A 25,278-nucleotide genomic window follows, 5' to 3' on the forward strand; every position below is an offset into this window, starting at 1 on the left:
CAGAGCCCTCGCTGGACAGGCCCCACCTCCCCCCACCTTGATGAGAATGATCTGGCCCCAGAAGAATAGCAATGAATTAATTAGGGGTCTGTTGTCACGAAGCAGCTCATTATTAAAGTCCTTCTCCTGGGAGGGGAGATGGGGAAAGGTGTGAAGGCGACAGCTAGTCAAACAGAATCTTTTAAAAGAGCCAGACCCTCCCCCAGCTGTCTGTTGTGCCCTTGGGCTCTGCCGGAAAGTCAGACGTAGCAGAGCACGGGCACCCCTGGGCTGGTGTCTCGGGATTGCAGGGCAGAGGCCTTCTGGCCTCCCTTCCCTTCCCTCTCCTCCTCTGATGTGGTTTCCCAGACCCCAGCGCTGAACCCCTCTTTGCCAACTTAACCCTTGCTTGCTCCCTGCCTCTGAGCCAGCCGAGCTCTGGCTTGGTGGCCTGGAGGTCTTCTCCGTGGAAGCACCTTGAGCGGCTAGGGTGCTTTCCTCCCAGGAGCTCTTGGCGGTCCGGTGGGGAGCCCAACAGCCACCTCGACAGAGGGAAGTGAGCACAGCGTGCTTGTGGGCCAGGCTCCAGAAGATCCGATGGAGGGTGGGGAGGATGTGCAAAGTGAGAGTCTCTCTTTTTTCCACTCAGTATTTTCCAGAGACGGGGAAACAGAGGCCTACAAAAGTGAAGGCCGCGCTGGCTCTTCCACCCACCAGCCCCGTGACCTGGAGGTCACCTCATGCCTCGGAGCCTCTGTGTCTTCATCCATAACATGGGACTATTAGAGTTGTTGTGAGGCTGTAATGAGAGAGTGTGTATTGAGCGCTTAGCACAATATCTATCAATAATGGGGGTTAAATGAATGTGAGCTGCGGCTAATGTTCCGTTCCTACCCAGTTGCAGGAACAGGGATTCATTCACTCCATGGGGGGGGGGGGTGGTGATGGAAGCCCTACCATGTGTACAGCAGCACCGAATGCAGTAAGGCATAGGAGGCTGTACCCGTGTGTGTTTTCTAGGAACTTAACAGTCTTAGAAGAGATCATCGCGTGTGTTCACAGGTCACCGTGCCGAGAGACTCACTAGGGACTATGGGAGTTCAAAGGGGAGATCAGGATGGGCTTCCTAGAGGAGGGGGCATTTGGGTTAGGCCTTGAAGGATGGTTAGGATCCAAGAAGGAGAATAAATTGTCAAGCCAAGACATGCAGACCAAAAACCTGGAGACCTAATTGGAGAATGATGAGAAGGCCACCCTAGCTAGACCCCTGAATGACAAGTAAGGGGACGTGAACGTTTCTAAAGTCTCACCAGAGGCAATGAAGGGTGTTCTGTGTGTAGGTACATGGGTGCATGCGATGATTTACTTTCTTTTTTTTTTTTTCGTATTCCCAAAGTAGTGTATGTTCATCATAAAAAAAAAAAAATTAGGAGTGAGATAAGCAAGGGAAAGAAAATTACAAACACCTGAAATTTAAGGATTTTGCATACAGAAAAGGCAGGATCAAATAAGTGTTTTAAGAAGATTAATCTGGCAGCGTTGGTAGAACAGATTACAGCGGGAATATGCTGGAGGCAGGGAGATTTCTCAGGTTATTGCTGTAGCACAGATAAGAGGCAATGAAGACTCGGGCCTCACCCGTTAGCGGTGGGACGAGAGTCGCAGCAGCGGCGCGGATGTGCTCGCCCCGTCCCTGGGCTACCGCGCATTTCCGCAGCGTGGTGTGCGCAGGCCACATGCATTTGCTCAATGACTTGTCCTTTTAAAATCTCAGGGAGCCTCCTGTGTTCGGGCACAAGCCCGGTGCCAGATAGCTGTGCTCACAAGTCCAGGCCTCCCTTCCCATTCTTACAGCTTTAAATGTCATCCTCGGTGTTAATGAAAGCTGGAGATTATGGTTCCAGATTATAAAATGCAGGGCAATTTTAGGCCATTGAAAAGAATGAGTTAATTAAAGAGGGTAATAACCCTCTTAACTGCCCCACCCTTTGCTCTTTCTCCAGACTGCAGGTGGCCTTCCTGAGGAGACAGCTATAGGATCTATTTTGTTCCCCAGGACTTATCTCCAGGGGCACCGAACACTTTTTAGATGTAAGTCCTAGTCCCAATGCAGGCATCGTCCTCTCCGTTTGACTTAGGGAGAAGGGGGGCCCCAGAGGGAGCCTAATTCAGTTAGGATCCAAGATTCAGGCCCCAGAGGGAGCCTGATTCAGACCCAGTTCAGGCTTTGGAATCAGGAAGCTTCAGCTCTGAGCCTGGCTCTGTCCCTAACTTGCCCTAGAAGCTTAATGTTTCTTATTCTGTGAAATGGGGAGGCCGACGTCACACTGTTCAAGATCATTGATGTTTCTCGCCCCAACCTTTTGCACGCTGGTTGACGTGTTCGACGGATGTTCAATAAATGCGTCGAACTACACTGATAAAGGCTGATGAGCAATTCGGAAGCCGTGTGTGTCGGGTCCCAGGAAGTGCTGCTTCGCTTGGCCTGGTCGCAGGGCCTCAGGTGGGGTGGGGCCGGGCCTTTCCAAGGCAGTTAACCTGGGCGGCAGCCTGCCCGATTCTCACCACACCCAGTTCCAGAGTTTGCTAAGAAAGCCTGCATCACCCTCCACCTGGGCCCTGAAGGGTGCTTCTGAATCGTGCCCGGTTCACAAAAAGCCCAAGAGGTTAGGCGCTATCCTGAACCAGGTGGGGTATCCCCAGGCCAGGAACCTGTAGCCCCACGTTGCTAGAGCTTCAGGCAAACAGAGATTTCCGGTTGGCAGAGATTGCTCATCATTTTTTATTCATTCCTCCCCCACTCCTGAATGCTCGCCACCCCCCGCAACTCTGCGCGCTCCCCGTGAATTATTGCTCTGCTGCTGTGTGATTTCTTCGGAGGCTGCTTAATGCTTCAACTGTCCCCCGCCAGTGTTGATCTTATTGTTTCCCAGAACAATCAAGTGCTTCTGCTGCCCTTGGCAACCTCATCTGGTTCCCGAAATCCTCCTCACTGGCCCAAGTCTTGAACTGGAGCAGGGTTGACGGGTGGGGCTGGTCCCAGACCGAGGGAGAACGGAGAGATGGGATTCTTTTGCTTCTAGATCTTGATGTCACTCTCTGCTGAGTCATACAGGGAGAGAGGCCCCTGGGAGAGAGAAGTTGGTGCCCTTGTGAAACGCAGTTGGTCGTTAACCACAGGAAGGTGTGAAGCAGAGGCTGCTCCTCTCGGTTCTGTGGGCCCCGGGGGTCAGTGATCACTCGTCCATCCACCCCTGGCTGGTGAGGAGCAATGAAGCTGCAATATAGAAAAAGAGACTCTCAATCCAGCCAGTCTCCTCAACCAAATCTCTGAACACTTGACTTATAGTCATTGCTCAATAAATATTCACTACATCACCTATCCTAACCCAGGCTGTTAATTCTCACTGTTCCCAGATGCAGAAGTCCAGAGAACAAACGGTTTCTCTCAGGAGCCCCTCCCCACATTCTGGGAGAAAGCCTTCCATGGCTTAGCCTTCCATGAAGGAAGAAATCCAGAAGCCTCAGGATCATGAACCCCTCTGCTAGATCATCCACCCCCCGGTTTAATATCTAGGGCAGATTCTTAACATGCACAGAAATAGAAATAATTGTACATGGAAATGTCAATCTCCAGTGTCAAAGCCCCAGTGATTGACCGACATCTCACTGGGGACCAATGCTAGAAGCATCTGCCTATATGTGGGTATGGGTGTGTGTGTGTGTGTGTGTTTGTGTCTATGCACATGCAGGGGTGGGGGCAAAATTCTCAAAGTTTAGCATATCTTAGTGACTTCCTTCCTTTTCAGGGACAGGAGGGATCCTTGGCCTTGTCTCTCCTCTTCCTCTGCTCTCTTGGTTCATTGCAACCCACAGACTGAGTTTCCCTGGCTCCTATATCCCTCTCCGTTGTTCAAGCATTTAGGGCCGGGCTCCCAGCTGTCCTCCGGGGATCCTCAGCCTACTGGGCTGTGACTCTGGATGGGTAGTTAATATTTGCCCAGCTCCAGGGGAGGAGGGATCAGAAGCACCCTGGAAGGTGCTACTGCCTCTGTGGTTGTGTGTGCCCATGTGCGTGCGTATATGTGCGGGATGGAGGGAGGAAGGATCTCAGAGACCGAATTTACCAAAGCCTTCAATCTATAAATAATTCGGGTCATGAAGCTCTACAAAAATAAACTTCAGCTAGAATCCTCTCGCACAGCACTAACTGCACAGCTGCAGATACACCCGCCCATCAACTCACCCCCAGGTTCCCAGGTTCAGTCTGAGCAGCGCCAGGCCTGCCCCACCTCGTCCCCCTTTACACGTCTACGTGTTTCTATGTGTGTGTGCACATGCACACAGACACACATACACATTCACAGAGCACGCAAGCCCTGAGTCCTGAGGCAGAGATAAAATCAAGTAATAAAGGCCTTTTCCAAAGTGACTTCTCGGACATAAAGTGACAAGACCTGCAGAAATTGTTGTCGAGCCCTCAATAAACGCACATCAAAAGTCTCATCTTCTCCAGAACGCTCAAGTCGGAGAAACCAAGTTTCCAAGAAATCTGGGCTCAGACATAACAATAACACTCTTCTACTGACATCACACTTGAAATTAGCCAAAGAACTCACATTTCCACTCCTGCTCATCCATTCAGGCATCACCTTCCCCAGGAAGCCTCCCGCCCAAGGCCTGCCTCCCACCCTGCCCTCCCAGGACCCCCTCGGGCAAACTCCTCTCACACGGGGTGGCTCCTGTGTTTGTGAAGACTGGTTGGCTTGTCCGTTCCCCAGCTCCCGAGGGCTTCCTAAGGGGATCTTTCTCCCCCTCGGTGTCCCCAGCGCCAAGCACAGGCCTGGCTCACGGCAGGTGCGTAATAAATGGATATTGGACCGTCCTGAAATGCATAGCTAATAACTCATTTCATTCCCCCAGCATCCTTTTTGTGCCCATAAGGACAGGAGTTCCCACTTTATTTGGCAGCTACAGAAACTATTACGCAAACAAGGGAAGTGACTTGCCTGAGGTCACATAGCCAATTAATGAGAACGTTGGGATTAGATGCCAGCCCTCCAGACAAGAACCGGTGCCTCCCTCTGCATGGTGATGCCTCTCGGACCAATTTGTTCCCTACTGAGAGGCCCAAGAAGAAGAAGATTCCCCATCGTCTTTCAGCAGCCCTTGCCAAATAAATAAATAAATAAATAAATAAATAAATAAATAAATAAAACTACTACTTACACTACTAGTACTACTAATAAAGTGATATTGGAGTGACAGGTCCCAAGCTGGGGCTCCATAATTTAGAGCTAAGTATGGAAGAAATTGATGCACAAGCAAAAAGGTTTGGAGGGGCCTACAGGTAAGCCAGTTAATTGGAATTGGATATGCTGATTTGAATTGGATGTTCAAGTAAAGAGGCTGTCATTAATTTCTGCGCCGGCCTAGCTGTGGTTTAAAGGAAAGCACTAATGGGATTACGATTTCCTTCTCATTTAGCAGAGGCCCCTCCCACCCAGAGGGCCAGGGAGTCGTGAGCGGCCCCCCACACACTGTCCCTCACATCGTCCAGCCCCTCCTGTTACCCTCTCTTAGGAGAGTCACAGAGCGCCTGAGAAATGGGGCCGGGTAGGGGATCCCCAGCTCTGCCGCCCTTTAGCTGTGTGATCTTGGGAAGGCCACCGGACTCGCCCTGGCCTCAAATTTCCTGCCTGTGAAATGGGAATAATAATAATAACACTTACCTCGGGGGTTCTTATAAGGATAAGACAGTTGATTTTTGTTCTGTACCTTCAATAGCGCTTCCTTAGCACATGGTGAAAGCAATAGCACGGTTGCTGTTACTAAGTTCTTTTTTTTAAAAGATTTTATATATTTATTCGTGAGAGACACACAGAGAGAGGCAGAGACACAGGCAGAGGGAGAAGCGGGCTCCCTGCGGGGAGCCCGATGTGGGACTCGATCCCAGGACCCCGGGATCACGCCCTGAGCCGAAGGCAGGTGCTCCATCGCTGCGCCACCCAGGCGTCCCCTGTTATTAAATTCTTGAGGCAAAATTCATCCAAGTCTGTGCTACCACCTTCAGGTAGGGTGGTACCTACGCCACGTTGAGCAGCGAAGTGAAACAAGTTATCCTGAGTTCAAACCCTCCCAAGAAGGTTGCAGGGTCCTGCGGCCACTCATGCTGTGGCCAGGGCTCTGTGCAACAGGAATTCTTACTGGAACCAGCCTGAATCTCCCTGCGTGACAGTGTAGGCACAGTCTGTCTTTTCTTGGTCTCAGTAAAGACTGTCCACCCTCCGCTGCGGCAAACTGGGCCTCTCATCCTACCTTATGAGCTTTGTCCAAGCAGAACGGCCTCGGTAGCTTCTGGGTGTCCACTGAGGCCAGGCCCTCTCAGGAGAGGAGGAGCCCAACCAGAAAGCCACGTTCAAGTGACTCTCGCACCCCTGTGCACATCACGTCCCTCTTCTGCCCCAGCTCCTCCCCTGCCCTGTGCAGCTTGGGCCGGTGACACCCTTCTCTTGCACTGGTTTGTGACCTATTTCAGTCCGTTGTGGTCCTTGTGGTCATTGAAACCTGGCCCTGGGGACACACGCTTAAGAGCTGAAAACTGTGTCACAGCAGTTTAGTTATTCTGGGACAGCACAGAATGGACTCGATGTGTTGGATTTAAACATCCCACCTCTGCTGGGGACTCCCTGACCATCACCGCACCACTACCATCCTGTGTCAAGGAAGGATAGAGACAACTTTGAATCTCAGAACTTTCTCTCGGAGGCAGAGCAGTCTGGGAAACTGTGCCCTTGGCCCACAGCAGCACCCTCGTCCCCGGTGGCCGTCATGGGGCCCTTTCTCCATCATCAGCCGTGTGCTCTCCTCTGAGCCCCACAGGCTGGAGCCGGGTTGAACCCCAGGTGCACCACTGGCCAGCTGCGAGCCTGGAGTGGAAGAGCTTAGGTGAGGGGAGCTCCAAAGCCCTTCTAGCTCTAGCACTTGCTACTGTGGTTCTCCTGTGCCCGGCACCGAGCCGATCGCCTCGGCCTGTTAGGCAGATGGCAAGCCCAGGCACAGAGTCTGGACAGAAACCCAGGGAACCCTGCATCCCAGACCTATAGTCTGCCCACTTGGGCACGTTGCCCAGAGGGAGCACAGGGCGTTAGGGAGGGAAAGATCTCTGCCGCCTGCTGCCCATTTGGCTCCTCCTGCTCCCTGCCTGCCTGCCAGCTTCCCTGCCCCCACCCCATGTCCTTTGAGTTCCCGGCCTCCTGGCCCCATTCTCCTTCTCCTGTGCCCTCCCGCAGGTGTCTCACAGGTCACACAACCTGGAGGCAGAGAGCATGGGATGGGAGAGTAAGTGGAGAGGCACAGACTACTTGGGCAGTAGTGCTCTTCCCTCCAGGGACTTAGACTGAGTGAAATAGGATCACTTAGTTCAGGTTCAGTCCCAAGAACAGTTTCTGTTCTGGTTTGGTGTTAGCTTTGACATTTGAGAGTTATGTAGGTTTGATTCTGGCTTCAACTGCGTTATTAAAAGATTGGGGTTGCAGATGGGAGGGAAAAAAAAAAACCCTGCTTAGATCTTTGATTCAGGAAAGTTAATGGCTGGATTGGTCCTAAGTGGGACACAGCAGAGTGTGTGATGATAAGTTGTCTTTGATTCCATTCCAGCTCCAAGCTGGCCGTGGGTACCATCCAGTCGCGGGGACCACCGAGGGAAGGTCAGACTTGCGGCATTCCTCCTTCTGACTTTGTGTCCAGGTGCTGCTGGGGAGGCAACCAGGTGCCCAGGCTCGTGGAGAGGAGGCCGCCCCAGCTGGCAGAGGGCTCACTAGCCTCCCCAGGCAGGGAGATCTTGGGTCAGGCCTGAGGGAGGGTGTGGTTCCACGGCTCCTGGGGCTGAGCAGTACCTCGAGGAGACTCCAATCTCCCTGAAGAGGAGCAGCTGTCATAGGGAGGGTGATGAGAACCACTGGACCCTTTTCCCTTCAAAGGGACAAACAGAGCCTGAACACCCCCATATAATGGAGACAGGAAACCGAGGTCAAGCCAGCCAGAAGCCATGGCGATCGCATCTTCTCTTTACTTTCTGCAATAGCCCAAGAATTTTTTTTGACTAGAAACTACTGTATTTCTGGAAGGATCTCAAGGAAATTTCAGATCTGCCCATCTAAGAGAGATTGCTGCTGCTTCATGTGTGGGGGGAACCTTCTTAAATTGCGCAGCATTTTCGGAGGTAGGGACCCTTCCCTCTGGTTAAATCCATAATCATATTTGCACCTGGGTAGAGGGTAGTAACCTCAGTCTCATGACGTCATTGCCGACCGCAGTGTCTTCCTTCACCCTCTGAGAATGAATTCAATGACTCCCCCCACCCCTCTCAAGCCCCTTCCCCTGGATGCAACAGCTTTGAACATAGGAAGCCACTAGCTAGGCAGAAAAAGGGCAAAGGGGAGTTTGCTGTGGCATCAGACCCCAAGCTTGGCCCTTGGGATGACTAAGTCTCGGTCCTTGCCCTCAGGAGCTGCTGGTGTGGGAGAAACAGGCAGAGTGAAGGGTATGGTTAGAAGTACAAGAGAAAAATGAAAGGGAATGCAGAGAAGCAGCCCGAATCCTACTGTCTTCCAGAGAAAATGCCTTTTGACCTCACTTTGATTTAGCACTAGAGTTCACGAGCCTTTATCAGCTGGTTCAGGGTTCATGTCCTTTCAACAAGTATTTCTCAAGCATCCCCTTTGATCCATCACCAGCTAGGTTCCCGAACCCATTCTAGTCCTCCGAGGGTTATTAGAGAAATAGAAAACACATCCCTGCCTTCACGGTGTTGACAGACTTACGCACGCGTGAGACAATTAGAGAACAATGAGAATGGATCGTCAATACGTGGTAGCTAGTACGTATACAATGAACAGATCAATTGATTATAATCCTGAGACAAAATGTCTAATAGGAAAAAAAAAGAGGGATCCCTGGGTGGTGCAGCGGTTTGGCGCCTGCCTTTGGCCCAGGGCGCTATCCTGGAGGCCCGGGATCGAATCCCACATCGGGCTCCCAGTGCATGGAGCCTGCTTCTCCCTCTGCCTGTGTCTCTGCCTCTCTCTCTGTGTGTGACTATCATAAATAAATAAATTAAAAAAGAAAAAAAGAAAAAAAAAGGCATCAGGGTGATGAGCAATTAGAATGGTGGTGAGATTAGGGGAGGCCTCGTGGAGGAAATAGGGTTCGAGCTAGAGGGGTTTTGAGATGGGCTGAGGACAGAGGAAAGAAGTCGGGGTGGGGATTGGTGGTCAGCTGTGCTGTTGGGAACAAGAAACCTGAAGGCAGGAGCATATTCAAACCGAGGACTCCTGGATGCCAGCTTTTTGTAGGACCTTAGGGACTGTCTTCTGCTGAGGCTACACAGAGCTGAATTCTTTTCTTTTTTTTTAAGATTTTATTTATTTATTCATGAGAGACACACAGAGAGGCAGAGACACAGGCGGAGGGAGAAGCAGGAGCCAATGTGGGACTCCATCCTGGGACCCTGGGATCATGCCCTGAGCCAAAGGCAAGATGCTCAAGCACTGAGCCACCCAGGCGTCCCTACACAGAGCTGAATTCTACACAAAGCTTAGACTAGCCCTGTCGAACCCCACCCCCACCCCCCCAGACCAGCCACATCCACATCACCTGGGAATTTGTTGGAAGTGAGAATTCTCAAGCCTCATTTCCGCTGAATCCGAAACTCCGGGGGCGGGCTCAGCCGTACGTTTTCCCAAGACCCCGAGGTGACTCTCAAGGCCTGATGACTTGAAAACCGCTGGACTCCATCGCTGCTTCTAGACCTTGGCTGCTCATCAGATTCACCTGGGGAGCTTTGAATCCCAAAGAAGATGCCCGGGCCCCACCCACAGAGGTTCTGATTAACGGATCCGGCTCTGGCATTCGTATCTTTTAGAACTCCCCAGAGGATTCCGATGTGCAGCCAGGGCTGAGAAGCAGTGAACTTGATGGTGTCCGAGTCCTTCCTGACTTATTATCTAGACCTGGGCTCTGAGAGTCTGAGCCAGAATTCCTGGCCCCCCAAATCCCAGGGTGAATTTGCACACATGCAGGGGATATATTTGGGGTCGGAAAGACCTTCCTGAGAGTCTAAAATCTTGAATCTCTTGATTCCCAGCTTTTTGATAGTTGATAGGATTGTTTTACCCCACCTGAGACAGAAGTACTGCAATCAGTCTCCTACTGAAAGTGTGTGCAAGCAAGCACACACTCACACACACACACCCTCCACAAAGTGCTGTATGTAGACACACGCAACAATAACCACATCGGAATATTCAGAATCGCTCCTAAGGGCACATATGCACACACAAATGAACCCATCATCAGAAATCCCAGACCCAGCACACTCAGACCACTTGGGACAGGATTTCCCTTGCTGGAAGCTGGGCTGCTTGAACTGAGAAGCACCTCTACCTTCCCTGAAGCCTGGTCTGGTTCAGAGTAGCAACTGGGGGTAGGGTGGGGGATTATCTTCGGGAAAGCGACCTGCCAGAGGCTGAAACAGGTAATCCCACAGGGGACTGCTGAGTATGGATGCTGAGGATGCCTTGTTTCTTTTGCAGATTCGAGCCGATGGTCCCCCCCATGGAGGGGTCCAGTACGAGATGGTCTCTGTGCACAAAGACGGAAGCCCCATCCTCCGGGACATGGCCTTCTCCATTGATCAGCGCTACCTGTACATCATGTCTGAGAGACAGGTAAGTGCTGACACCAATCCTTTCTTTTGGAAGCCCAGGAGTAACTGATAACCTGTGACCTTTTGTTCAGAAACTGTTCCATCTAACAAGAGAAACCTCTGGGCTGGCTGCTTGGGGGTCCACAGGGAGGCAGAGTCCTTGGAGGCTTTTTCAGGGAGCCAGAGAGAAGCAGCCAGGGCCAGCCACTTCCCGGAGGCTTCTCTCTAGGCCACAGCCCCTGTCTCAGTGTGTGATGAACAGCCCCGCAAGAACAGGCCAGACTGCATGGAGCAGCTTGGTGTGATTAGGAGGTAGATTTACGGCTCCCGGGCCCACAGAGTCTGCTGCTCAAGGGAGCCAAAGAAGTGTAAATAATCCAGGCCTCCTGGCTGGGCCTGATCCTGGGAGAGACAGAACCAAGATAGGGCCCCAGAAGGAGATAAAAATTGCGGCCTGAGTCACAGTCTGATGCCAGTAGGAGCTGGCCAACTCTGGGAAGCCAAAGTCGACCTGAGAAATAGACTCCTACCCTCTGCAGGGTAACAGTGAAGCAGGTGCGCCACCTTCTCTGCTGGAGCATTATTCCCCCCAAAGTGTTTTTGCTCTGAATGTATGTGAGCAAAGAGAAGGTAAATGCAGGTGAGCCTTGGTGATGGGCAAGAGAAGCAGGGAAAATAGCGGATTCACAAATTAATGGAGATACAGAAAGCCAAGCAAAGACCTTTAGAGAGGCTGGTTCCTTCCATTCGTTCAGTCAGTGGTGTCTACAGTTGTTCAGCAGGAGCAGTGGTCTTAGCATTGACCTGAACGTGGCAGGTAAGAGAAAGGCCCAAGAAGGAGAAAAAGGGTTGTGAATCTGTCTTGGTGGCCGAAGTCCCTGCCTTGGACTAAACAGAAATGTTGGGCTAGAAGACCAGTGAGCGATCACGAGGTGCCTCCCAGCTCATGAGTGTTTGTCATTCCCAAAATACCCTGCAAAGATTCCAGGTGTACTCAGCGAGCAACACCTTGCCCAGAGTCCTCTTGTCCTCTTTTTTTTTTTTTTTTTTAATGTAAGAATTCTGAATCCCCGGATGAGAGAAGAGGGGAGGGAGGAAGGAAGAGACAAATGGGCACATGATGGCATTAAGGGAAGCAGTGAGGCAGCTCTAACTCAAAAACTGCTTCTTCAGAACAGATGACACTAATCATATGCAGATTGCATGCAAATTATATCTAGATCCTCTTGAACCCACCTGTCTTTTTACCTTCTTTCGTATGACCCCTGCAGTTGAGGCATAAACTGCAGGTGCAGATGGGAATTTGGTGGAGCTGGAGGAGGCTTAGCCTAACCTACAGTGGGTAAGACAGTCTTGGAAATAAACAGTGATGTCGCATTCTAATAAAACAGCCCGTGGGCCCTAACAAAGTCCCTTTCTGGGAATATATTTATCAGGAACAATGTGCTGGGGAAACATCAAAATGAATGGGACTTGGCTAGCTACCCTCAAGCTGCTTCCAATCTAGCAAGGGAGAGAGACAGGTAGGCAGTTATCTGTAACATCCCATTGAAGCCTGTCACTACTCTGTCTTTCCTTCCTGTTCTTCTCTGTTTATGGAAATAAGGCTATTTCCTTTTTTTAAGATTTTATTTATTTATTCATGAGAGACACAGAGAGAGAGAGAGAGAGGCAAAGACACAGGCAGAGGGAGAAGCAGGCTCCATGCAGGGAGCCTGACGTGGGACTCGATCCCAGGTCTCCAGGATCGGGCCCTGGGCTGAAGGCGGCGCTAAACCGCTGATCCACCCGGGCTGCCCATAAGGCTATTTCTTAAACAAAAACAGTAGATGCTCACCATGCAAATTCAGGCAATACACACAGAAAAGAAAATAGCAATGAGTCCCCAGACGGGACTACCCAAAATGTAACACCATGTTAACATTGGGTAAACACCATTCTAGACACTTCTGCAGGGCAATCCTCAGACAGAGGGATGGATGGACAGATGGTGGTCCAGATAGGTGGATAAAACGGTGGTCAGAGGGCTCCAACAGACCCATAACATAAGTGATATTTTCAGAACACGTTATGGGTGGCTGAGGACCAGGCAGGTAATTCTGGGTAAAAGCACTCACTTGGGTTTTCTGAGTCCGGTGCCGTGGAAGAGCACTGACAGCAAATAGAAGTGACCAGTGAGGACTTAGTGGAGCTGAGAAGATGCCAAGGCTCATATTTTGGCCGCATATCTGTTTCTCAAATGGGATGCTTTCTGAAATTACATTCAAAATGTGGCCAAAGGAGAGGGGCCTGATCCAAAGCTGGAGGCCAGTGAGTGGCCTTCGGGAACTCAGATGACCCGTTGAGATCATATCCGGTGTCACCTCCAAGAGCATCAGCCCTGGCTCAACCAAGTGTCCACACAGCTTATTTCTAGGTGTCCTGGCCTTTGTCCTCCTCTTCAGCCACAACCGTATGGTTCTTGTTATAATCTGCACCCAACAGGGAGGGGCTCGGGGGTAGCCAGTCACACTGAGCAGGTATGAGAAGAATTTGGGGTTAATACCATGGGGCTGTCTCCAATCAGGTGAGATATTAGTCCAGAGAGCTCCCCATGCCAGGTGGAGCTGTGATCCGTGGGCAGAGTCTGAGGGGGATTTGTGGCAGAGCTCTGAGACCTGTCACCCCGAGAGCTGCAAATCGTGTAGAAATGGGTAGCTAGGTGATTCCACCTGGGGCTGGGCGCAGGGATGAGGGCCAAGAACAGCTCAGGAGGCCCATCTGTCTCGGGCCAAGCAGCTCTGAGTACAGCTCGGACATGTTTCAAGAAGCAGTTTCGTGTGTGGGGATGAGGATGGAGTCGGTTGGCTTGGCTTCTAGTCCAGCGGTTGCTAAATCTGGAAGCATGACCCTCTCCCAGGTCTGGTTTCCTCCCTCGTGAAATAGAGGAGCTGCTTCAGGTACTAGGATTGTCCCTGAAGTCCAAAACTCTGATTTGGATCCTGTCTCAACATTTCACAGCCACGTGGCCTTAAACCAGTCACTTGGCCTCACCGTGCCTCTCAGGGGTCAAACGTGAGGCTCAGCAGAGGGGAGTTTCTTCCCTGCGGCCTCCCATGCCTCACAAACCCATGTCGTGGAGCTTCTGTATGGCCACTTCTGGCTCTCAGGCCTTTATGATTCTGGCTCAGGAGGGTGGTGACCATGAGTGATGATTAAGGGGAAATGAAGTGGTCGCGTGGCATAGCCGGTGTCCTCAGGATGAGCCCCGAGGTCTGTGTCCTAGTCCCGGCCCACCTCTAACTAGCTGGGTAGCCTGGACTTTTAGGTTCTCAGAGGTTCAGTTTCCTCCCTTTTAACCATATAGTTAATAAATCTAACTCTAGACTCCCTTTCATATTAAAGAGGCTTGTCTAAGGTATGTCTTGGGACTGAGGCTCTTGTCCATCTCCAGAAGACCACGCCAACACTACAGCAGACAGGCCTGAGGTTAGACCAAATGAAGAACTTTTGGAACAAGAGTTCTCTGAGGCCGTGGGTGCCCACAAGAACGTCTTCCCTGAAGGGTGGACACTGCGGAGGGGGTGGAAAGCCTGGTGGGTTATGGATAAGAGTATTCCTGTTTTGAGGCAGTGATTGAAGACTTCAGAGTTCCCTGAAAGACCTGAGACCTCAAAAGACATCATGGGAATGGGGCTTCCCATCACTTTATAATAAATCTCTGAGCAGCCTGCTGTCACCCTGGCCTTCACCTCTTGTCCCTACCTCTTGTCCCTCTGTCCCCTTCCTGCTTCCCTGGAACATGGCACCTGTTGCACCTTTGGCACCACGTGAGTGTAGAATCGAGCCTCTGGTCTCCAGTTCAGGCTAAGGAGGTTTGCATCTCCCTACAGAGCTAGAACGATCCAGTCCAGCTCATTCATCCTCTCTCCCTCCCTCTCTCTCAGTTAATTACACGTAATTAAGAAATAGAACTAGTAAGAAGTGTTGGGTCGCTAGTGCCACTGCCTAACAAGCCGCTGTTAATGGACTGTTAATAGATCCAGGGCTGGCCAGTCCCAGGGGAACATTTGGGAACTGATTTCCCAATCCTGCTAATTGCCCAGGTGCCCCACGGACAGGATGCCTGGCTCTTCCTCAGAAAGTCCACCCCGGCTTCCTCAGCAGCAAATGGGCAGATGCGATGGGTGTGAATACACGTCCTCCCGTAGCCTCAGCGTCTAATGGAAGTCAGACAGCAAGGCCGGGGGAAAGTCAGGCTACGAGCCAAGGGCAAAACTGAGGGAGAAGATGAAAAGAAACTTGATAGCCCCAGTTTCCACCCAACTTGTCAGGTTGGCCACTCCCAGATAAAGAATATAACTCTGTACTCAACGTGGATGGGAAAGAGTATGGGTATGGAAGCAATTATTCTATTTTATACTTTAATTAGTTTGAATTAGCAGAGGGAATAGAGGCATAAAATGATCCAGCGAAGGGTGAAATGGAAAAAGGGAGTCACAGTGGAGAATGGCTCTGTGCAGGCTGGAAAGGGCCTTGGGAACAGCAGATTGGTTGGCGATGGGGGTGCGGGTGCGTGTTGGGCTGGTGGGGGCCTGGGACGCTGCTCTCTATTTGGGGGCCTGGGAAAGCCACTATAGCATAGTGGCTAAGAGCTGGAGCCTGATAGACTAAACTCCATTTCACCCATGGCCACTTGCTAGGTGTACAGCGTTGCGATCTCAGGCCGCTAAACCTCAGGTTCTTCATCTGTATAATGGGCCGAGGGGTGGTAAGGGCGATGTCTGACACATAGTGCTTGTGGTGTGCGGTAGGATTATTATCAGATTGCTGTCAGTCATATTATTAGAAGTTTTCTGGGACCCCGGAGAAGGCTAGAAGCCTGTCCTCTGAAATTATGGCTGGGACAGAGTTCCCAAGCCAAGCACCTCCAACCTGCCATTCCTGCTGCTCCCTCCCAAGGGACAGCTCAGAAGCCTGTGGCCTGGCCCAATGACAGCATCAGGCTAAGTCGCTCATAATCTGCTATTTATTTTTAAAATCCAGGAATGTGCCCAGCAGACTAAACAGTCCCGCTCTCCTTGATATAGGCAGAGGCAGCCCCGGGCCCAGATGTGAGGCCCGGGAGGCCAGTGTTGCAGGCATTTGTGGAGAGAAGGGAGGGGCACCCTGGGCACCGGTCAGGCCCCAGGCCCTCAGGGTCCTGCCTGGCTGCATGTGTGGACACCTGGCCAGAAAGGGGCTACCCAGGGGGGGCTTTTCATTTCTGGCCTCCCCAGGTAAGGAAACCAGGTGTCAAAAGATGGGGCTGCTGTTCTCGAAGTAATGAGCACTCAGACCCCAGTCCTGAGTGACCTTGTGTTGGTCTTGTCACTTATTGTTACCTAGCAAATCACTTCAAAATTCTGGGACATGAAACAACCATTTCAGGGGCACCTGGGTGGCTTAGTCAGTCAAGTGTCTGCCTTTGGCTCAGGTCATGATCCCGGGGTCCAGGGATCAAGCCGTGCACGGGGCTCTCTGCTCAGTAGGGAGCCTGCTTCTGTCTCTCCCTCTGCCCCTCACCCTGCCTGTGCTCTCTGTCTCTCTGTCTCTCTCTCTCTCAAATAAATAAATAAAATCTTAAAAAAAAAGATTTTAAAAAACCAACCATTTCATTATGTTCACAAACTATGTAAGTCAGGGACCCAAACGTGGTACATGGAAGGGGGCTTGTCTCTTTTCTACAACACAGATGACTTGGGGTGCTTGGAATTCTAGGGACTAGAATCATCTGGAAGCTTCTGTCTGGGAACTAGAAGGCTGGGCTCAGCTGAGACTGTTGACCAGAGCGCTTTAGACAAGGCCTTGCCGTGTGGCATGAGCCTTCCTCACAACACGGTGGCCTCGAGACGTCTTGAGCGTGGCAGGTCGTGGCAGACATAGCAGCTCAGGGCCCAGAGCGTGAGCATTCCCACAGAAAGGGTAGAATTATTGCCTTTTTGAAGCCACATTGCCTCCTCGCCTACCTTCCTCTTCACCTCTCTACCACCAATAACCTCAGGTGATTCTGATTCGGTGGCCCATGAGCATGCTTGGAGGAGACAAGGCTCAGGCAAGACAAATCCACGGTGTCCTGACCCCCGCCCCCACCAGGTTCATGAAAACACAGACCATCAGAGCTGGCAAGAACCATAGGGATCACCCATCCTGACCCCACATGAGAACAGGGAGGCCCAGAAGGCATCCCAGCAGGTTGGCTGCTCCTTCAGTGTCATGCAATGCCCGACACCCAGTGTGGAGTCATCGGAGCTGGCTTGACTTCCCAAAACTCACAGGGACGTGCCAGAAGCTCGAAAGCCTACTGTTGATCTGCTGAAGGTTGCCTCGGTCCTAAATGCAGCTCACATTAACGTGGGCTCTGAAAGTGCTTCCGGCGAGCCTTTGAGGGAATCCATCAGGAGCGGGATCACACTGCCAGGAAATTGCCCAGACAGTGGCACACGGTTTTGAAGGGTTCTCCCTGCCCGTGTCTGTGCAGCAATATTACAGCAGCCCACTGGGGGCCCCGCCTTGGCTACGCGGGGCCGCGGTGACTTATCCCCTAGACAGGAAATGGACTTTTTAACTACCCCCGCCTTAAGTAATTCAAGAGAGTCAGAGCAAGAAAAACCTTGGCCTGGAGTTAATAGAAACAAAAGTCATTTGGAAAGACAGCAAAGCCATCCTTCTCTGAGGAGCTCGTGGGCAGGAGAGACGCCTTCCCTGGTCCTCGGTTCCCTGCCTCGGTGGAAGCTGTGTGCTGGGTGGGGAGGACGAACAGAGGGATGGGGTGGGGGGCACCCCTCCAGCCTGCCAGCCCAGAGCCTCCAGCCGCCTAACCAGAGAACCAATTTTGGTTTCCTTGGGTTTGGGGGCAGGGCCTACCTACTGCAAACCTGGACCTCGCACCCCAAACAAGCATTTTCAAAGGGCCTATCTGGACTCCGAAGGAATAGTCTCCTACCTGCGTCCAGAGCCACTGAGCTGCTGGACCCCGAAGGCATCTGAGGGCTTGAGGAAGGGAAAGGAAAAAACGTGGGGAACCACACTTCCAGATGTTCCCTGCGCGTTTATTTGGACATCTCAGACTATTATTTTGATTGTGCACATTTGTTTAGTCCAGGCGATAAGGCTTCCCAGGGTGCGGGCAGAGCGTGCCAAGGTGTATTTTTACAAGGCACCGCGGGGCTCAGTGACGGGGGCCCCCCCTCTGCCGGGCCCGGAGCCTGGGCTGCGTGGCGGGGGGAGTTGAGGATGTGAGCAGGCTGGACTGCAGCGGAGCCTGAGGGGCTTTGGGGAGAATTATAGAGTTTGCGGATTAGGAAAGTGAGGATAAGCGAATTTCGGCTGCACTTTTGTTTTCCAATGTGTCACTTTCGATCCAAGTCTTTGATGCACATGTGTTTCTGGTTAAGGACACGGGACCCCAGTGTGGTCCAGGAGCTGAGCTGCTCGTATCGGTGCCTTTCCCAAGGAAGAGCAGAAGCCTGCCTCCTGGGGGACGGGGTGCCGCAAAAGGTGACCACCCCAAGCCTGGGTTTTGATTTTTCCTTCTTTCTCCCTCCCACGGCCCCCCCCACCACCACCACCACCATTTCAAATGTCGGGGAACAAAGGCTGACACAGAGCTGATTCCCTGGCTATTAATATTCTCATTGGAACATTTTTATAATAAATATTTTCACATGAGAGAAAGGAAATGCAAACCCACCCTATTAATCAGACGCTTGGCTTGTTGTATTTAAGAGAGAAAACTCCAGCCTCTTATTTTAAAATCCTCTGGTTTGGAAAGAAATGATTGAACACAATGCCCAGGCTGGGAGAACTAGTGCCAAAAAAACTCATTTCTCTAAATGGGCAGGGGGGCTGGAGACTTTCTCTAATCCTTGGCAAGGGATTTGATTTCTCTTTCTAGGCAGGTAGACCTGAACACTGACACTCTGACTGCCCAGGATGATGTTCCTGTGACAGAGAGATGGGAAATCATAGCGTCTCAATACCCGCAGGAAACCCACCCCCCTTGTTTTAAAAGGCGAGGAGACTGACGCCCAGGGAGGGGTGTCACTACCTGGCGTCTTCCCCGGCATGACCAGGAGAAGCAGAATTAATCCTCATTAACCTGGTGCAGCTCAGCACTCTTTTCCCAACTTGACAACGGCCTCATGGGCACAGGCGAGAAAGAAAACTGGTTGCCTTTAAAGACTTTCAATTAAAAAAAAAAAATTAAAAATAACCTGGGCCCAAGGGAGTCACTGAAGATGTTCCCGAGGGTCAAATTAAAATAGGGAGAGATTTGCATGTCATTTGCATGCACAGACTCATTCACTCAACAGACCGTTAAGTGTCCACCATGTATAATGCATTGAGCTGTCCACGGACAAGCCATTTGCATATGCAGATGTGGCTAGGGCAGCCCTTGTAAGGAATAGTCCTAGTCGGGCCAAATGTTAGAAGCAGGGCTGCCTGAATAGGGGCACCCTCCTGATTGCTTTCTGCTCTTTTCAATGCAACAGCGGCCCTGGGCGCTGTGCTCTTGTGGAGCAATAAAGGAAATAGCATCCCTGCCCTCAGGGGGTCTCATTCTGGCGGAGGAGAAGGACGTGTAGATAAATCTCACTATAAAGTGAGCAGAGAGGTACGACGCGCTCAGCGTCATGCCAACCAGGGCGAGACCTGTCCTTGTCCTTCCCATCTTGGGGACGTTCGCACAGAGGTCTCAGTGTCTCTCTGACACAGCAGTTCAGAGCGGGCCGGACCTCAGAGATTAGTGAAGAGCAGCAGCCTTTTCTTTCTAGATGAGGACAGGAGTCCCGAGGGGGGACTTGACTCTTGAGAAGGGAAGGTCTGCTAGCCCGGAATGTGAGGAAGCGGATCGTGGGGGTGACGGGCTCTAGGCTCGGCCTTCCTGCCAGGCCTCGAGTCCCGGCTCCACTGCGTACTGCTGTGTGGACCCTGGGCAAGTCGCTTTACCTCTCCGTGCTTCGGTGGCGTCGTCTGTAAAATGGGCATCATTATGGCATCTGCTTGAGGATTCAATCAAGTGGATTGATACATAAAAAGCTCTCTGCGAAGTGTCTGGCACACAGCACCTACCTGCTTAATAAATGTTGGTAGTCGTAATGATATGTTTACGATCGTGTCCGGGACACCGTCGCCGGGCCCGGCCCTGCAGATCATGCTCTGCACAGAGCCACACCTGAAAAAGAAACGTAACCGCCTTGCCTCGCCTCTCAGCTCTACTCTATTTAAGATGTGTTGAAATCCAACTAACATTTAGGTTGTGTTTTTCTGGTTTTCGCTTACGAACAGGACCTCAGCGAATCCCGCAATCCCATGGGAGAAGTAGTATTGTCCTTGCCTCTTTTAGAGATAGGAAAGAAGGGGAGGAGGGCGGGGGGTGGGGGGGAATGGGTGACGGGCACTGAGGGGGACACTTGACGGGATGAGCACTGGGTGTTTTTCTGTACGTTGGTAAATTGAACACCAATAAAAATTAATTTATTTATTTAAAAAAAATAAAAAATAAAAATAAATAAATAAAAAAAAAGGAAAGCTGAAATTCAAGTCTGGCTAAGTAATTTGCCCAGAGCCACCCAGTTGGCTGAGAGCAGAGCTAGGACTCCACCCTACCCATCTGAAGCCAAACCCACCCCTCCAGCTTCTTGAGCTCACGCCCCCTGGCTGCCACCTGTGGGCGTGAGGCACCTGCCCTCCTGCTCCCTCTCCACCAGGTTCCAGATTAAGGGAAAGGCCTAGCAGTGGCTTCGAAGGCTTCAGGGAACCAGCACAGACTCGCAAGTCCTCATCTGACACCCCCAAGGGCACCGGAGCTGGGCCTTGTTTTGTTCATTAAACCAAAAAAGGAAGTAGAGCACTGCCCAGGGCCTTACGTGGAGAGTCACCGGAGATGGCTCTGGTGGTCAGAGTGCATGGAGAGAAAGTGCCAGGCCTGGGGAAGGCAACTGCTGCTGTTTGGCCTGTGCAGGAGCCCATGCGCTCCATGTGGACTCCTTACAATGTTTGAAAGGCAGGTATCATCACCCCCCACCTGACACACGAGGAAGGCTCAGCAAAGGTTAAGGGACCAGAGCGAGACCCTTCATGGCACTCCTAGGAGGCCGGGCTGGGGTGGAGGTGCCTGTCTGTGTGGTCACAAAGCTCTTGAGCTACTGGCCCTCACCCCACCACCAAGGAGGCCTAGTGGGTGATGCCATGACTCCCTTGCACCCTCTCCACCCCCATCCACAGCTGGCCATCTTTGCGAGGAGAGCAGGTCCAGAACACATGAGGCCCCAGCACCACCCTCACTGGGGAGTTCTTGGGCTCTAGACGGCCTTCCGTGCTTGCCACCTTGACTCATCCAGCCCCGCAGTGACGCCCCAGATCTCCGTAGCCTGCTTTTTCGCTCCTTCCCAGAGCTCTCTCGTGCTCCCCGTGTTGAGTTTCTGTAATTGAATGTGTTTTATTTAGACCATAACATTTAGTGCCACTTTGGATTTCCAATTAGGCTTCAATCAAACGCCGAGAGTCTGATTCGTTTTGTTGTTTTGATCAACACAAAAGATGGCAACATCAGAGGAGCCGTCGTGAAAAGTTATTTCCATGCACTGATGAGTAGGACAGTTGCTATGATGTGAAGATTCAGCTTCGGAGGTGCCAAGAGATGCACCGGGCGCCCGCGAAGCGGGGAGGGAGGAAAGGGAAATTCTGTGAACCCTTCCACGGAGCACAGTTTGAAGTTCTGAGGCGCACAGCCCATTCTCCACGTGCCTCCCCCTCGCCCACAGAGAAGGTAGGACGTGGGTGCTGGGTGTTAGGCTACTTGCTGAGGCTCCTTCACCTGTGGGCTGGGGTCCTGGGTGCCCGTGCAGGGGAAAAGGGAGCTAGGTCCCACTCCTGCTGGCTGTTTGTACAAATGGCTCAGGCCTTTTATACAGGAGATGTTCCATGAACATGGGGGTCCCATGAGATGGGAAGCTGACCTCGGGTTGCTTGAGGATCAGCCTGGGCTGTGCTCACTGGGGGGGAAAGCAGTTCTGTGCTCCTTCTCCTCTGGCCTGCTCGTTTCCAGAGCCCCACTTGCCTGCATTTTCCAAGCTGGCCCTTTGATCTTTCTGTAGCCTGCCCAGCTCAGGGACCCCAAGTCCCGAGTTCATGGTTTGCACTGCCCCACGGTTAAATTTCCCAGAGCCTTTGCCACTCTGCAAGGAGCAACCTCACTCCCCCTCCTGGTTATTCCCACTCCCGGCTTCTTCAAACAGGTTGGGGTTTGAAATGCGCAGCAGGTGAAGGTGTGTCATCGGCTGTTGGTGGCCTAGCAAACAGTCTGGGTTCAGCCTCTGTCCCTCAAGTAATATTTAATGAGAAGAGGGAGATGGGCAGACATGAGAGTCGAGCAGAAGGAAGATTGGAAAGAGAAAAATGAACAGAGCGGAGAATGCCGTCTTAGTTAACCACTCAGCTTCCGAGCAATTTATCAAACAACCTTTGAGAACCTATTGTGAGCACAGAGTTCATCCTGACAAAAACCACACATATGCCAGGGAAACCGGAGTGTGATACAGTATGCAGAGTGCTGGGGATGCCTGACAGGTGCTACCCAACAGTCTGAGTCAAGGAAGGCTTCCTGGAGGAGGTGTTGTTCTAGGTGACTCATGAAAGGAGAGGAGCTCACCAAGTGGAGCAAAAGGCAAAGGAGGATTTCTCAAGTGAAGGAAAGCACAGCGGCATGAATGAGGTCAGCGTATTCAGGGACTGGTCCCCCCAATTTGTTATTGTTGGGGCTGAAGGAAGGCAAGGGTTAGGAGGTTTCAGTCCTCAAAGAATATCCGTGGCACACAGGCAGCGAGCGGACGTTAGGTGGACACAAGCTGCCTGCCACAGCCCTTGGGAGAACCTCTCACGCACCAAGCACCCAGTGTCTTAATAAACACTTGTTGAAGGTTAGGAAGAGAGGGCGAGGAAGACGGGAGACAAGAAAAGAGACAGCATGTGGAAAGGAGACACTGAAGGATAATGCAAAGAGCTCACCTCTGGGGACAGATCGGCCCGTGTTCAAATCTTGGCTCTGCTGTTCTTCGGCAGGGCCTGGCTCATCCTCTCTAAGCCTCAGGTTTCTTTTCTTTTCTTTTCTTTTTTTCTCTCTTTTTTTTTCTTCAAAGATTCTATCTACCCAATTCATGAGAGACACAGAGAGAGAGGCCCAGACACAGGCAGACGGAGAAGCAGGCTCCCTGCGCGGAGCCCGATGCAGGACTCGATCCCAGGACCCCGGGATCACACCCTGAGCTAAAGGCAGATGCTCAACCACTGCGCCACCCAGGCGCCCCTAAGCCTCCGTTTTCTTCTCTGTAAAGTGAGGGACGCAGTAAGACCTGCCTTATTAGGGCTGCTGAGCTGAAGGGACAGGTCCCTGCAAAGTGGCTGGGACAGAGCAAGAGCCAAACCCTGCAGGCAGCCCCAGCTCCACCCTCTTCCTGCTCCCCGGTTAACTCACCAGCTCCCTGGTTCACTGCCACTGAGCCCCCCATAACTAACACGTTGCTCATTTTTCTTCCTTAAGTCATCTGCCAGTTGCATCTATTTCTAGCCTCTGTCTTAGGAGACAAGAATAAGGAAGGGAAACAGATAACTGCAGAGGCTCATTTGCCAATTGTCAGCTCCTGCCGTCAGCAGAGCTCGCTGCCTGCTTCTCCCTGGGTGCCTGAAAAAATCACTGTGACCTTTTATTTACTGGTTGATCTAGTCAGCTCAGGTCTCTCCGCCTCCCCCTCCCCTCCAGCCCACCCTCCACCAGCCCAGTGCCGGCTTCCTGCCTCCTGTGCCCCCCATCCCACTGCGGGGTGGGCATGCTCTGCTGGTCTCTCCGAGCCTCCCTGGCTTCATGATCAGATTCTTAAAAACCTGTGGGCACAGACAAGACGGGGGGAAGCAGAATGACCCATCTTTTCTGCTCCGTGCATCCACCAGGGGCGATTTTTGCCGCTGATCCTCTTCCGCAGGCCTCCTCTTCATTCCCATTTCACCAGGGAGCCAAAGTGAGGTAGGTTTAGGCCAGCAAGTGACACGCCCCGGAGGGAGTGACTCCGTGAGTCGCAGAAGTCCCTCCCAGGCCCCCACCCACATTTTGCCCTGTGAGCTTTATCAGGCATGTCCTCTTGCATCCCCTTTCCCCAAAACCCTGGCCTCTCCTTGCACGTCTTCTGGCCGCTGGCCTATGTTGGCCAGTGGCTGTTTCTGTTTTTCTTTCTTTGCCTCCCTCGGCCCAGCCATGCCTTCACCTGTGGCCCTTCGGAGCCAGTTGGGCTGAGGGGTGCAGCCCTGGGGATGTGGGGGTGGAAGTTGAGGGTGGCGACAACCAGGGTGGCGACAAGGAGACCGACACAGCTAACAAGTGGGTGCTGACAAGAAGACATTCCGCAGAGGTCCCAGGAGGAATGAGACGGGCAGACCCAAACTGCCTGTGCCTTGCTGAACTGCAAGAGTTAACCGTGTGTACAGCGTGTGTGTGTGTGTGTGTGTGTGTGTGTGTGTGTGTGTGTTCACACAGATATGTCCGTGTATCATAAATACCCAGACTGGCTTCCAAAAAATGTACCCAAGGTAGAGTATGGCTTTCTCACTCCATCACCGTCAGGCCATCTGCCGTGGGGGTCCCAGCCTTCCCTGCCCATCTCAGAGCTGGCCGGCCGCAAGCCTCTCTCAAATTTCGGGAAAGGAATTTTAAAAGCCTCTTGTGCAAGTCAGCTCCCTGCTTTCCAAGCTCTCTTCTTGGCCCTTGCTGTCAGCATCAATTTTCTGCAGGGAGTGATTTAACCTTCATTTATTCATTAATTCTTTTTTCCCTTTAACTTCATTAGGTAAGATTTATAAAGGTGCTGAATTGGAAAGGTCACCTGTCCCTGGGCCCAGGACATAGTGTGCCTGCATCCCTTCTCATGAGCTTCCTTCCAGGAGCGCTCTGGAGGTAGAGAGAGGAGGCGAGGAGCAGAGGAGAAAGTCAAAGCCGAGCCCGTGGCTCCCGGGGAAGGCAGGGCAGGCGAGGGGGATCCAGGCGCTCCGAACACGCTCCGCGTTACCTGCTTGCTGCTGGGAGGCCCGGCGGCAGCGGGGAAGCGCAGGCTCCGTTAAGAACCTCTGCAGTCCCGGCCCCAGCTCTTAACTACATTGACCTTTGTCAAATTTACCTAATCTAAGCCCTCAGTTTCCTCTTAGATAAATTGTCAATAACCATAGACTCTACTTTATCGGGTTGTTGCGGGGATTGAACTGGCGATGTACATAGAACGATGAGCTCGGTACCCGGCACACAGCAAACATTCAGTAAGTAGTAGCTTTTTAAAAAGATCTTTAAAAAATAAATAAATAAATAAATAAATAAATAAATAAATAAATCGATCTTTAATCATCCCAGCCGAACCCTGGCAGTATTGGGCAATCCTTAGCTCACTAACCGCTAGAGACTGGCTCACGAGGAGTCTGATTTCTCCAAGAAAAGCAGGCCACATAGTCCATGATTGATCCCAGCTCCAGAACCACAGGAAAAGCCTAAGCTCCTAGAGGAGCCAGGAAAAACCAAGCCACCGCTTGGT

The 25,278-nt window shown here is 51.9% G+C and overlaps 1 protein-coding gene across 2 annotated transcripts in view; it reads left to right on the top strand.

The window, feature by feature from the left end:
- PLXNA2 (plexin A2) overlaps window positions 1–25,278 on the top strand; it is a 207,636-nt gene that overhangs the window by 85,727 nt on the left and 96,631 nt on the right. For both annotated transcript variants that reach the window (XM_041757924.1, XM_041757928.1), the window contains exon 4: window positions 10,575–10,709. In XM_041757924.1, coding sequence (XP_041613858.1) covers window positions 10,575–10,709 — 135 coding nt within the window. The remainder of the gene's footprint in view (window positions 1–10,574; window positions 10,710–25,278) is intronic.

The sequence above is a fragment of the Vulpes lagopus genome, chromosome 1 (genome assembly GCF_018345385.1).
Source record: "Vulpes lagopus strain Blue_001 chromosome 1, ASM1834538v1, whole genome shotgun sequence".
In the NCBI taxonomy this organism is placed as follows: Eukaryota; Metazoa; Chordata; class Mammalia; order Carnivora; family Canidae; genus Vulpes; species Vulpes lagopus.